The sequence below is a fragment of the Phacochoerus africanus genome, chromosome 2 (genome assembly GCF_016906955.1).
Source record: "Phacochoerus africanus isolate WHEZ1 chromosome 2, ROS_Pafr_v1, whole genome shotgun sequence".
NCBI classification, from domain to species: Eukaryota; Metazoa; Chordata; class Mammalia; order Artiodactyla; family Suidae; genus Phacochoerus; species Phacochoerus africanus.
The window spans coordinates 89,874,808-89,888,388 of record NC_062545.1 but is presented as its reverse complement, the minus strand read 5'-3'; the positions used below and the strand labels follow the sequence as shown (position 1 = coordinate 89,888,388).

At 39.9% G+C, this 13,581-nt stretch overlaps 1 protein-coding gene across 4 annotated transcripts in view; it reads right to left on the bottom strand.

The window, feature by feature from the left end:
* Positions 1-4,731: 4,731 nt before the first annotated feature.
* IMPG1 (interphotoreceptor matrix proteoglycan 1) overlaps positions 4,732-13,581 on the bottom strand; it is a 148,860-nt gene continuing 140,010 nt past the window's right edge. For all 4 annotated transcript variants that reach the window (XM_047763585.1, XM_047763592.1, XM_047763599.1 and 1 more), the window contains 2 exons: positions 7,323-7,395; positions 4,732-4,921 (listed from right to left, as the gene is read on the bottom strand). In XM_047763585.1, coding sequence (XP_047619541.1) covers positions 4,844-4,921; positions 7,323-7,395 — 151 coding nt within the window. In that variant the 3' untranslated portion in view covers positions 4,732-4,843. The remainder of the gene's footprint in view (positions 4,922-7,322; positions 7,396-13,581) is intronic.

Genomic DNA, 13,581 nt, shown 5'->3' with positions numbered 1-13,581 from the left:
GGAAACTAGAGACCAGAACCTCGAAGGCAAAAAGAAGAATGAATGGAGTTCCGTCGTGGTGCAGTGGTTAACGAATCCGACTAGGAACCATGAGGTTGCGGGTTCGGTCCCTGCCCTTGCTCAGTGGGTTAAAGATCCGGCGTTGCCGTGAGCTGTGGTGTAGGTCAGCAGACGCGGCTCGGATTCCCCGTTGCTCTGGCTCTGGCGTAGGCTGGCAGCTACAGCTCCAATTCGACCCCTAGCCTGGGAACCTCCATATGCCGCGGGAATGGCCCAAGAAATGGCAAAAAGACAAAAAAAAAAAAAAAAGAAGAATGAAGATTTTGTAGTTGTCTTAATTGAATTTTTGAAAAGATCTTTTCACTCACAGGCTATTACTATGGTTCTCAGGGGATTAAAGTAGGTAGATCTTTGGTTTCCTTACCTAAAGTACCTTAAGAGTACCTGGATCAGTAGAATAAATAGGGTTGAGTGAATCAGTGAGTGGATTAACACTGTGTTAGTAGTGGACCTAATTCCTAACTGCTGCAGGAGAAGTAGCAGCAATCCAGAAAGCTCAGGTGGTTTAGCTCTAGACTCTGAAAGAGATAGAAATGCCTTTGCTTCACTCCCATAGAGCAAAGTCAAAGCAAGCAACTTTTTTTGAATTGTTCCTGGGAATTTACAAAGGGTCACTCCTTTGTCCTTCCGCCCCTCAGAAGGTGTGACAGCTTTTCTGTTCTTAGCATTACCAGCAGTAACAATTATTGAGCACTTTTATTTCTTTTAGAAGATAAACTGACAAGGGAGGGGAGAACAGAGGATATGTAAAAGCTAGAATAAGGACGAGTTGGAGGGGGTAGTTGTAACAATAGGGAAAGAGAAGAGTGGAAGAGAAAGAAAAAGGGGCGAGGCCCTGAAGACACACTGTACCCCAGGCTGAAAACATTGATGTGTTTTAGGCCACCAAGCACTCCCAGATCTTTGCTGCATTATTATTATTATTATTGCCTTTTTAGGGCCATACCTGCTGCACTTGGAGGTTCCCAGGCTAGGGGTCGAACTGGAGCTGCAGCCATAGCAAAGCCAGATCTGAGCTGTGTCTTTGACCTATACCACAGCTGATGGCAACACCAGATTCTTAACCCACTGAACAAGGCCAGGGATAGAACCTGGGTCCTCATGGATGCTAGTCAGATTCATTTCCACTGAGCTACAACAGGAACTCCTTTGCTGCATTTTAAATTGAACTGTGTGTAATATGAAAGCAGAACCTATGGCTATTAAAATGTGGACTGAGACAGGTCTGGTGTATGAATGCTTAGGATGTAGAAATGGCACTGCCACCCTGGAGAAGGCCACATATTCCATGGAAAAGCCTCGTGGAAGAATAACATGGGGCTAATTCCAGAAGTAGAGCCTGTCCATGCCAGGACCAGATGTTTGAGTACAGTTAAGTTCAGGTCAAATCAGTGTATTCTTCCTTCCCCACCACAAACCCAATGTATGAAGTAAGTTTGGTTGTCCTACTGTTCAAGAAGTTTTTTAAGAGATAGGGAAGGAGTTCCCATCGTGGCACAGTGGTTAACGAATCCGACTAGGAACCATGAGGTTGCGGGTTCGGTCCCTGCTCTTGCTCAGTGGGTTAACGATCCGGCATTGCCGTGAGCTGTGGTGTAGGTTGCAGACGCGGCTCGGATCCCGCGTTGCTGTGGCTCTGGCATAGGCTGGCAGCTACAGCTCCGATTCCACTCCTAGCCTGGGAACCTCCATATGCCGCGGGAGCGGCCCAAGAAATAGCAACAACAAAAGACAATAGGCAGAAAAAAAAAAGAGGGAAGAAATGAACGTCAAAAAAAAATCTTTAATCCTCATTTATATCTGTGCAGACTCTCACCTTCAGACCCCAAATAAGTGTACTAATTGGCCCCTTTCACTTTTGAAAATTCATCTAATTGCATGTGTTACTTAATTTTTCCTCAAAAATGGCTGATACTTTCCTAAAATACAATGTACTGGAAATACAAGGAATAAGTGCTTTCTCTGTAGGACTTCCTCTTCCTTCTTGTGCTTTTAATGCAGTTAAAAAGTGCTATAAACAAAAAAAAAAAAATGTTTTCCATTTTACACTTGTTACCTGCCATCTCAGACAGAATAAATTGGATAAGCTGGGGATCCTTGAAGTTTGTCTAGTCACCTGAGCCAGAAACCCTGTGGCTGAGTTAACTGAAAGGTCCTTGAGCTTTGAACTGAGACTCCTATAGGTTTTTCCATCCAGGGAAAAAAGAAGGATTGAATATGAGTCACAACTACACTTGGCCTAGATTAGAGAAAGACAAAATCTAGGCTGCCTTTCTCTAGGCATCAGTCTCTGTGCAGTGACACAGGAAGTAAAAGCTGGGGACCCCCAAAAAGCCTTTCTCCCTAAGATTTCAAACACAGCTGGTCTATCTAGGCTCCTTTGGGTAGAACCTATGGTGGTTCAGATGGGTCTTCTGGGACTGCAAAGAGCAGTGAGCATCTGACCTCAACTGCTCCTCTCTGGCAGCTTGGAGAAAACTGGTCTCAAAAGTGGGTGATCTGAACAGTGAGAAGCACCTGCCTCAAAAGGAAACCTTCCCTGCAGAAGATGGAGTGTTTGCCTCCATCTCTCTCCCCATCAAAACCCACATTCTTGGAGTTCCCGTCATGGCTCAGTGGTTAACAAACCCAACTAGTATCCATGAGGACGTGGGTTTGATCCCTGGCCTCCATCGGTGGGTTAAGGATCTGGTGTTGCTGTGAGCTGTGGGTTAGGTTGCAGACGTGGCTCGGATCCTGTGTTGCTGTGGCTATGGTGTAGGCTGGCAGCTACAGCTCCCATTTGACCCCTAGCCTGGGAACTTCCATATGCCGTGGGTGCAGCCCTAAAAAGACAAATAAAAAAAACAACCCACATTCTCTATAGACATTAGAGTAAAACTGGGATGCAGATGATGGATGACACAACACGGGGAGGTGGTGGTAGAAGAGTTTTCAGTTTCTCCCCATGGATTTTTTTTTTTTTTTTTTCTGTGCTGGTTGGCCTATCACGCTAACAAGCATGTTTTCCTCTGGGGGTTTCCAAGGGCATGGAAGTGAGCAGGTACCCCTGCCTTTTGCCACCATTCTTCACTTTATGGCGCTTAATACACAGTTCAAAGTCCTTGTCCCACATCATAGCTCATCACTTTGGGGAGGACTGGGATGGGAATAGGGACTCAAAGGCTATGCATTTGCAAAACCAACACAAGTGATTTTTCAAGGGTTTGTAACTAGGGGGGAAAATCGCTTCCCCAAAAGCAATAAAAATTACCTCCTTTATTAGGAAATGTTTTGTTTTGTTTTTACTTTTCAAGTTTACTGCTAAAATGTTACTGTTGGTGTTTTAATATTTTGCTGTCTTTCGGCAGCCTTAAAGTTATGTTTAAAAACATTCATCAGAATCTATAAAGCAAACCCAGGGAATATCTGGTAAAACACACAATATCAATCTATGAATAGAGTGCTTATCATATTTTATTGAAATTAAGATTTTGAAGGAAATGGATTCAGTAATTAAACATTTGCAAGTGAGACGGAGGAATTCATTTTTCATTAAGTAGTACATTAAAACCAGGCTAAACTGGACTAAGTTGATGCTAGTCTATGTATGCACACAGCACAGTGTCAAGGAGTGTTCAGTGAAGTTATTAAATTGTAGGAAGACATAGTTCATCTGTGGTAGGACACCAGCATGGTTATATCACAAAGTAAAACCTCACTGTTTTGTTTTTTTTAACCAATATAGTATCTTTCTTAAAAATAGCTTTATGCAGTAACAACAAAAGTAAGATTTTTGCTGCTATGTATATCCCACTTCTTGTCTTTAAAGGAACAATTTAAAAATTATTGGCAACAAAATTACCTACTGTATTAGTGGTAATTTCTCATAAAAGAAATTTGTGCCTAAGAACTGAAGGAGTGTGTAATTTATAGACACAGAAGTATGAAGCATCTAATACCACAGCTTATGTCCTATACATTATCCCCTGAATCTCACTGCATACGTAAGCATCTTCTATATACTCCAGTATATTGTCAATTCCATCCCCCTCCCCAAATAATAAGTTGCACTTGTTGGTAAGTGATCTGTGAACAGTGGTTTTTTTTTGGGGGGTGGGGGCATGCCCACAGCATGTGCAAGTTCCTAGGTCAGGGACTGAACCCATACCTCAGCAGCAACCTGAGCCACTGCAGTGACAATGCTGGATGATCAATCCACGGAGCCACCAGGGAACTCCTGTGAACAATGTTTTAAGGACAGCTGGACACAAACTTGGTTTTGCTATACCCCAGGAATAGCCAAAATTCGGTTCACTGATGATGTTTTGGGTTTTGATAATAAGCCTCTTTTTCTTCAGAATTTGTTGGTCTTCAAGTACCTTCTCTACCTGAAATATGATGTGTCCTGGTCCTCAGTGTTGACCACATGCCTGGATTTTGATGACCTATGGATATGCCTGCCTATATTTTCAGAATTTGGATAGAGTGGAGTTCTCATCGTGGCTCAGCAGTAACGAGCCCTACTAGTACCCATGAGGATGTGGGTTTGATCCCTGGCTTCGCTCAGTGGGTCGGGGATCCGGTGTTGCCACGAGCTGTGGTGTAGGTCACAGACATGGCTTAGATCCCGCGTTGCTGTGGCTGTGGTGTAGGATAGCAGCTGCAGCTCAGATTTGACCCTTAGCTTGGGAAAGGGTATGGCCCTGAAAAGCAAGAAATAAATAAATAAAAGAATTTGTATGGAGTGGATACGATTTTCCTTGAGAGCCATCTCTGTTGAGATAGGTTAAAATGATCATTTTTAATTTCCTTCCCAATCCTGCTGGTTAAATGCTTCATATCCAACAGTCAGTAATTCAGAACCTCTTTTCCTGGTTTCCTGGAAAAGAAATAGTTTTAAGAGATTAAGAAATGCCCACCAAGGTCCAACCAGTGGTCCATTCTAATGTTACATCTGCTATGGATGAGATACGAGGCTTGCCATTTACGATATCTCGTTTGAAAGGCTGGAGATGCCCCCTCACCCCAAATATTCCTAACTTTACAAGCTTCTAAAAATGTATTCTATCTCTTAAGCCTATTTAGATTCTCAGACTGGATCAATCTCTTAAAGCAAAGTCACCTCTTCCCTTCCAACCATCATACCAAGCTGCTCCTTCATCTGAAATGTGGCTTTTTTTTTTTTTTTTTTTTTTTTTTAAAGCTGCATCCAAGGGATATGGAAGTTCCAGGCCAGGGGTTGAGTTGGAGTTGCAGTTGCTGGCCTACATCACAGCCACAGCAGCACTGGATCCTTTAACGAATTGAGCAAGACCAGGGATCGAACAAGAATCCTCTTTGGATATTAGTCATGTTTGTTAAGCCATGACGGGAACTCCCTGAAATGTGGTTCTTAATTCAGTACTTACAGATTCAGTTGATGTTCACTTCATCCTAGGCATGCTATTAACATCGAATTCTGTGTCCGGTTGTTATTCTATAACTCAAGTCTGAACTTTTTCTGTCTTATCAATTTTCTTTGTTTCAGGAAATCAAAATGATACACTTTGATACATGAACTTATGATGAGCATTTTGTGTGATGGCCTCAGTATCCTTCTTGGTTGTGTATTGACTGTAATGACTAGCTTGTTTCTTCTTTCCTTCCTTCCTTCCTTTCTTCTTTCCTTCCTTTCTTCCTCCCTTCCTTTCATCTTTTTAGGGCCACACCTGCAGCATATGGAAGTTCCCAGGCTAGGGGTCGAATCAGAGGTACAACTGCTGGCCTACACCACAGTCACAGCAACGCAGGATCCAAGCCGTGTCTGCAACCTACAGCACGGTTCACATCAACACTGGATCCTTAATCCACTGAGTAAAGCCAGAGATCGAACCCACGTCCTCATGGATACTAGGCGGGTTCGTTCCTGCTGAGCCACAATGGGAACTCCTGTAATGACTAGTTTCAATTGGGTTCTTCAAGGTGTTTGATTCGATCTAGCACTATATACACAGAGACCTCAGGTGACTGAAAACTGACTGATTTATCACTCTTTTTTTTTTTTGTCTTTTTGCCTTTTCTAGGACTGCTTCCCACGACATACTGAGATTCCCAGGCTAGGGGTCTAATTGAAGCTGTAGCTGCTGGCCTAAACCAGCAACCCGGGATCCGAGCCACATCTGCAACTTACACCACAACTCATGGCAATGCCGGATCCTTAACCACTGAGTGAGGCCAGGGATCGAACCTGCAACCTCATGGTTCCTAGTCAGATTCATTAACCACTGAGCCATGACGGGAACTCCTGATTATCACTCTTTTTCACATCAAAGACTAGGTATAATTTTTGAAACTAGGTAATTTTAGGCTAAAAATTGTCCAGGGTATTTTCCAAAAGTTATTTTAAAGGCTCTATGTAGGCTGTATTTAACCTGGTTATTAGATAAATTTTTTCCCCTTGTGTAATGAAATTATTCGAGTCAAATAAATTGGTTGAATAGATGAGTATTTTGAACGAGACGTACAGGATGTTGGAAGGAAAAAATTTCTTTGGTCATACCCATGACATGTGGAAGTTCTCAGGCCAGGGACTGAACCCACACCACAACAGTGACCTGAGCCGCTACAGTGACAACACCCTGTCAACCTGCTGAGCCACAGAGAAACTCCATGGAAGGAACATTTATCTGAGGATGAGCTTTTAGAAATTTTTAAAGTTACTTATTGTTCACAAATTATGTTTCTCCTACATATTTTTTGCTTTGGTTGATTTTTTGAAATAAAGACATTTAATACAAATATATACATATATACACACAATTACTCAGTTCCAAGAATATAAATCATTATTATGAAAATTTCAATCCTTTTGATATGCAGTTGATAAAATGTATGTATATTTTTACAAGAAAAGTTCAGGAATATTATAAAATATTTGCATTGTTTCTAATATTTTATTGTTTTATGTATGTATTTTGGTCGATGGCTGCTCTATCCATTTTGTACCAGGAAATGCTTTTTTTCCTCCTCTTAAAATACTAAATTAAAAAGCCTGGTGAATAAAGGAAAAGTGCTTTTCCTTATCTCTATTTAAAATGAGTCAGGCCCAGAAATAGCTGTAATTTCCTTTGAAATTCAAACTCAGTAATTAAAACCAACCTAAAAAAATATGGCTTTTGTGAGGATCATTGTACAACTATAAATGTAATAAAATTGAGTTAAAAAATAAAAATAAAATAAAACTATGGTTTTATCTCTTCAAATTCAGTAATTGAAGCCAAAATATAAAAATTTGATTTTACCTTGTTATTTTGCTGATGATAGAACTTTTTAACACTAGTTTCATGCACTTCATTTTTAGATTGATCTGGTGACCTACAAAAGAAAGAAAAATAAGATATTCTGTTTCCTGAGATTCTACTATTTAAATTTTTTAAATTAGTATGACTAGTGAAAATAAGGTAATTTTTGCAGATGCCTTCATTTAAAGTTGGAGAAAATATACTTTCTGCATCCCCTGAGTTTTGCCTTCCAGTTGGCTGACTGTTCCAAGGGCAATGGTCTCAGAAGGATTGAACAAAGCTCATGGGAAAGACAAGTGCTAAATTAATCTTGCAAGAGCGGAGTTATTTTTAAAGTCAAATTCTGAGCTGTGATTGCTGAAAAACAACTCTGTAATAACAGTTTGTTCATACAATTTAAAAATAATGTTTATTTTAAAATTTGATGTAATTCCAGATTTTTCTAGATACATATTGTATAATTTCTCATGATACTGTTATACAGATTTTGCACCTTACTTTTCCCCTCTTTATAATATAGGTATAATACTTCTGAGATTTTTTTTTCTTTTTGTTTAGGGCCACACCCACGGCATATGGAGGTTCCCAGGCTAGGGGTCGAATCAAAGCTACAGCTGCCGGCCTACACCACAGCCATAGCAACGTGGGATCCAAGTCATGTCTGTGACCCACACCACAGCTTATGGCAACGCTGGATCCTTAACCCACTGCGCAAGGTCAGGGATCAAACCCACATCCTCATGGATGCTAGTTGGGTTCATTACTACTGAGCCACAATGGGAACTCTCCGATGAAATATTTTTTGCTATATCCCTTATCTGAGGCTCTTTTCTTTCAACATTCTGTTGATGCTAATTTCAGGTAAAGGGAGAAGGAAGCTATCATTGCAGGAAGAAAAGAAATGCTGTCCTGGTCCTGGTTCTTGATGGGAAGCAGGTGGAAGACTGAGCAGAGAGATGTGGTTCGAGGAGGTTGAGTAGCAAGTTCTTCTTTGCTCCCACCACCAGCTAAGATAGCATTTTTGGTTCCTGCTTGCCCTGGCTGGGCAGACTGGAGGCTCTAAGAATATCGGGGGTCAGGACTCAGAGACCACAGGTGAGGGGACTAAGGGAACAGGAGCTTTTAAAGGATCTTGTGAAACAGAGAGAGACACCCTGCTCTGCTATACATCCCGATACCACCTTGGAGAAGGGAGGAGAATGGTAGAGGGTCTTTGAGTACTTCCCGCCATGGCTCAGGGAAAACGAATCCGACTAGGAACCATGAGGTTGCGGGTTCAATCCCTGGCCTTGCTCAGTGGGTTAAGGATCTGGCATTGCCGTGAGCTGTGGTGTAGGTTGCATTCTCGGCTCGGATCTGGCGTTGCTGTGGCTCTGGCGTAGGCCATCGGCTACAGCTCCGATTAGACTCCTGGCCTGGGAACCTCCATATGTCGAGGGAATGGCCCTAGAAAAGGCAAAACAAAACAAACAAAATGACCACCATGATAAGTGGTCTATGATAAGTCTGGCTATGAGAGGTAACCAAACATGGTATTAACTCTATTCCCCACACTGCATATTTCATACCTGTGGCTTATTTATTTTGCATCTGAATGTTTGTACCTTTTAATCTCCCTCACCTATTTCTCTCCTCTCCCAGCTCGCTCCCCTCTAACAACCACCTATTTGTTCTCTGTATCTGTGATTCTTTTTTTTTTTTAATTATTAGGGCCATACCTGTGGCATGTGGAAGTTCCCAGCCTAGGGCCTAATTGGAGCTACAGCTGCCGGCCTACACCACAGCCACAGCAACACCAGATCCGAGCCGTGTCTGCGACCTACAACACAGCTTACGGCAATGCCGGATCCTTAACCCACTGAGCAAGGCCAGGGATCAAACCCGCAACCTCATGGTTCCTAGTTGGATTCGTTAACCAATGAGCCACGACGGGAACTCCTGTATCTGTGATTCTTCTACTATTTTGTTATGTGTGTTCATTTGTTTTGCTTTTTTATATGCCATGTGTAAATGAAATCATATTCATCTTTCTCTGTCTGAATTATTTCACTTAGCATAATACCTTCCAAGTCCATCCATGTGATTGCAAATGGCAAAATTTCATTCTTTTTAATGTCTGAATAATATTCTATTATATATTCACTATATATTCCTACATAGTATATAATGAAGAAAATGTTACATATATGTATATATCTATACCTATATATATAGATATCTCAGATATTGTTTATCCATTCAGCTATTGATGGGCGTTTAGGTTACTTTCATGTCTTGGCTATTGTAAATAATGCTGCAATGAACATTGGAGTGCATATATCTTTTCTAATTAGTGTTTTCATTTTTTTAAGATAAAAACCCAAGAGTGGGTGAAATGATAGTTTTATTTTAAATTTTTTTGCAGAACCTCCATAATCTTTTCTATAGTAGTTGCACCAGTTTACATTCCTAACAAGACTGCATGACAGTTCTTTTTTCTCCATATCCTTGTCAACACATGCTACTTATTGTCTTTTTTTTTTTTTTTTTGGCTGCACTTCTGGCATGTGGAAGTTTCTAGGGATTGAACCCGAGCCACAGCAGCAACAGAGTCCACTGCAGTGACAATGCCTTAACCTACTGCACCACAAAGGAACTCCATTATCTGTTGTCTTTTTGATATAGCCATTCTGACAGGTGTGAGGTAATATCTCACTGTGATTTGGATTAGCATTTTCCTGATGGGATTAAGTATCTTTTCATGTTTCTGTTGAGCAGGTGTATGTCTTTGGAAATATGTCTATTCAGATCCTCTGCCCAATTTTCAATTGAGTTGTTTGTTGTTTTGATATCAAGTTGTATGAGTTCTTTGTATATTTGGATACTTATCGGATCCATCATTTGCAAATATCATCTCCTATTCAGTAGGTGGCTTTTCATTTTGTTGGTAGTTTCCTTTGCTGTGCAAAAAGCTTTTTAATTTGATGTAGTCTTAATTATTTATTTTGGCTTTTGTTTCCTTTGCCTGAGGAGACATATCCAAAACAATATTACTAAGACCAGTGTCAAAGAGGGTACTGTCTATGTTTTCTTATAGAACTTTTGTGGTTTCAGGTCTTACATTTAAGTCGTTAATGCAGTTTTAATTTATTTTTTTTCATAGTGTGTGAGAGTTGTCCAGTTTGATTTTTTTTTTTTTGCATGTAATGTCCAGTTTTCCAAACACCGCTTATTGAAGAGCTATCTTTTCCTATTGTATATTCTTGCCTCTTTTGTTGCAGATTAAATTTCCCATTTAAGTGTTAGTACATTTCCGGGCTTTCTATTCTGTTCCATTGATTTATGGGTCTGTTTTCATGCCAAAATCATACCGTTTTGATCACTGTAGCTCTGTGGTTTAATTTGAAATCAAGGTGCTCAATACTTTGTTCTTCTTTCTCAAGATTGTTTTAGCTGTTCAGGAACTTTTGCGCTTCCATACACACTTTAGAATTACTCATTCTAGTTTTAGGAAAAAATACTACTGGTGTTTTATTTTATTTATTTATTTTTCACTATCTTCTCTAGCTGGGTTTTGTTTTTTATTTATGCATTATTTTTTAAAAGTACTCAATCAATTTTATTACATTTATAGTTGTACAATGATCAACACAACCAAATTTTATAGCATTTCCATCCCATACCCTCAGTGCACCTCCCAACCCCCCCAACCTGTTTCATTTGGATACCAGAAGTTTTTCAAAGTCTGTGAGTCTGTAACTGTTTTACAAAGAAGTTCATTGTGTCTTTTTTTTTACATTGCACATGTAAGTGATAGCATTTGATACTGGCGTCTCATTGTATGACTGACTTCACTTAGCATGATAATTTCTAGGTCTATCCATATTGCTGCAAATGCCGTTATTTCTTTCTTTTTAATGCCCGAGTAATATTCCATTGTGTACATGTACCACATCTTCTTGATCCACTCCTCTGTTGATGGACATTTAGGTGGTTTACATGTCTTGGCCATTGCATATAGTGCTGCAATGAATATGTGTACATGTGTCTTTTCTAGCCATGGTTTTCTCTGCATAGATGCCCAGGAGTGAGATTACTGGATCAAATGGTAATTCTACTTTTAGTTTTTTTAGGAATCGCCAAACTGTTTTCCACAGTGGTTGCACCACTTCACATTTCCATCAACAGTGTAATAAGATTCCTTTTTCTCCACAACTTCTCCAGCACTTATTGTTTGTAGACTTTTTGATGATGGCTATTCTGGCTGGTATAACATGGTACCTCATAATGGTTTTGATTTGAATTTCTCTAATGGTGATGTTGAACACCTTTTCATGTGTTTTTTTGGCCATCCGTATGTCTTCTTTGGAGAACTGTCTGTTTAGATCTTCTGCCCATTTTTTGATGCTGTTGCTTGTTTTTTTGGTATTGAGCTGCAGAAGGTGTTTATAAATTTTGGAGATGAATCCTTTGTCAGTCGTTTCATTTGCAAAGATTTTCTCCCATTCTGTGGGTTGTCTTTTTGTTTTGTTTAGGGTTTCCTTTGCTGTTCAGAAGCTTTCAAGTTTCATTAGGTTCCTTTTGTTTATTTTTGTTTTTATTGTCATTACACTAGGAGGTGGATCAGAGAAGACGCTGCTGTCATTTGTGTCAGAGAGTGTTTGGCCTATGTTGTCCTCTATGAGTTTTATAGTATCAGGTCTTATATCTAGGTCTTTAATCCATTTTGATTTTATTTTTGTGTATGGTGTTAGGAAGTGTTCTAATTTCATTCTTTTCCATGTGGATGTCCAGTTTTCCCAGCACCACTTATTGAAGGGGCTGTCCTTTCTCCATTGTATATTCTTGCCTCCTTTGTCATAGATTAGTTGACTGTAGGTGCATGGGTTTAATTCTGGGCTTTCTATCCTGTTCCACTGATCTATATGTCTGTCTTTGTGGCAGTACCATATGGTTTTGATGATTGTTGCTTTGCAGTATAGTTTGAAGTCTGGGATCCTGATTCCTCCAGCTCCATTTTTCTTTTTCAGGATGTCTTTAGCTATTCTGTTTTGTTTTTTTTTTTTTTTTGTGCTTCCAAATAAACTTTAAAATATTTTGTTCAAGTTCTGTGAAAAATGTGCTTGGTAATTTGATAGGGATTGCATTGAATCTGTAGATTCCTTGGGTAGTATGGCTATTTTAGTGATATTAATCCTTTTAATCCATGAACAAAGGATATCTCTCAATCTGTTTGTGTTGTCTTCAATTTCTTTCATCAGTGTTTTATAGTTTTCCCAGTACAGGTCTTTGACTACCTTAGTTAAATTTATTCCTAGACTTTTTTTTTGGATACAATTTCTTTCTCTCTCCCTTTATTCTAAATGATAATCTTGCTGGGTAGCGTATTCTATGTTGCAGGGTTTTCCTTTTCAGCACTTTGAATATATCATGCACCTGCAAAGTTTCTCCAGAGAAATCTTCAGCTAGCCTGATTAGGATTCTCTTGTATGTGTATGACTCTTTGTTTTTTCTTGCTGTTTTTAGAATTCTCTCTTTATTTTTAACTTTTTCCACTTTGCTTATGATGTCTTGGTGTGGAGCTCTTTGGGACCCTCTGTGCTTCCTGTACCTGGATGTCTGTTTACTTGTTTGGGACCCTCTGTGATTCCTGTACCTGGATGTCTGTTTACTTCTCAGATTTGGAAAGCTTTCAGCCACAATAATTTCTCTCTTCTGAGACCCCTAAGATGTGAATGATGGTATTTCTTTTGCTTTTTTTTTAGGGCCGCACTTGTGGCATATAGATGTTCCCAGGCTAGGGGTTGAATTGGAGCTGTAGGCTGACTTATGCCACAGCCACAGTGACACAGGATCTGAGCTGTGTCTGTGACCTACACCATAGCTCATGGCAATGCTGAATCCTTAACCCAATGATCCATGCCAGGGATCCAACCTGCATCCTCAGGGATATTAGTCAGACTCGTTTACACTGAGCCATCCACAATGGGAACTCCTGAATGGTGGTGTTCTTAATGTTATCCTATAAATTTCTTAAATTGCTTTCATTTTTAAATTTGTTTTTCTTTTTGCTGTTCTGATTGGGTGATTTCCATTAGTCTAGCTTATAAATCACTTCTCCATTCTTCTGTATCTCTTAGTCATTCCTTCTAGAATGTTTTTTTATTTTAGTTATTGCATTCTTCATTTATTTTTCTTTTCTTCTTTTTAAGGATTGCAGCTGCAGCATATGGAAGTTCCTAACCTAGGGGTTGTATGGGAGCTGCAGCTGCTGACCTAT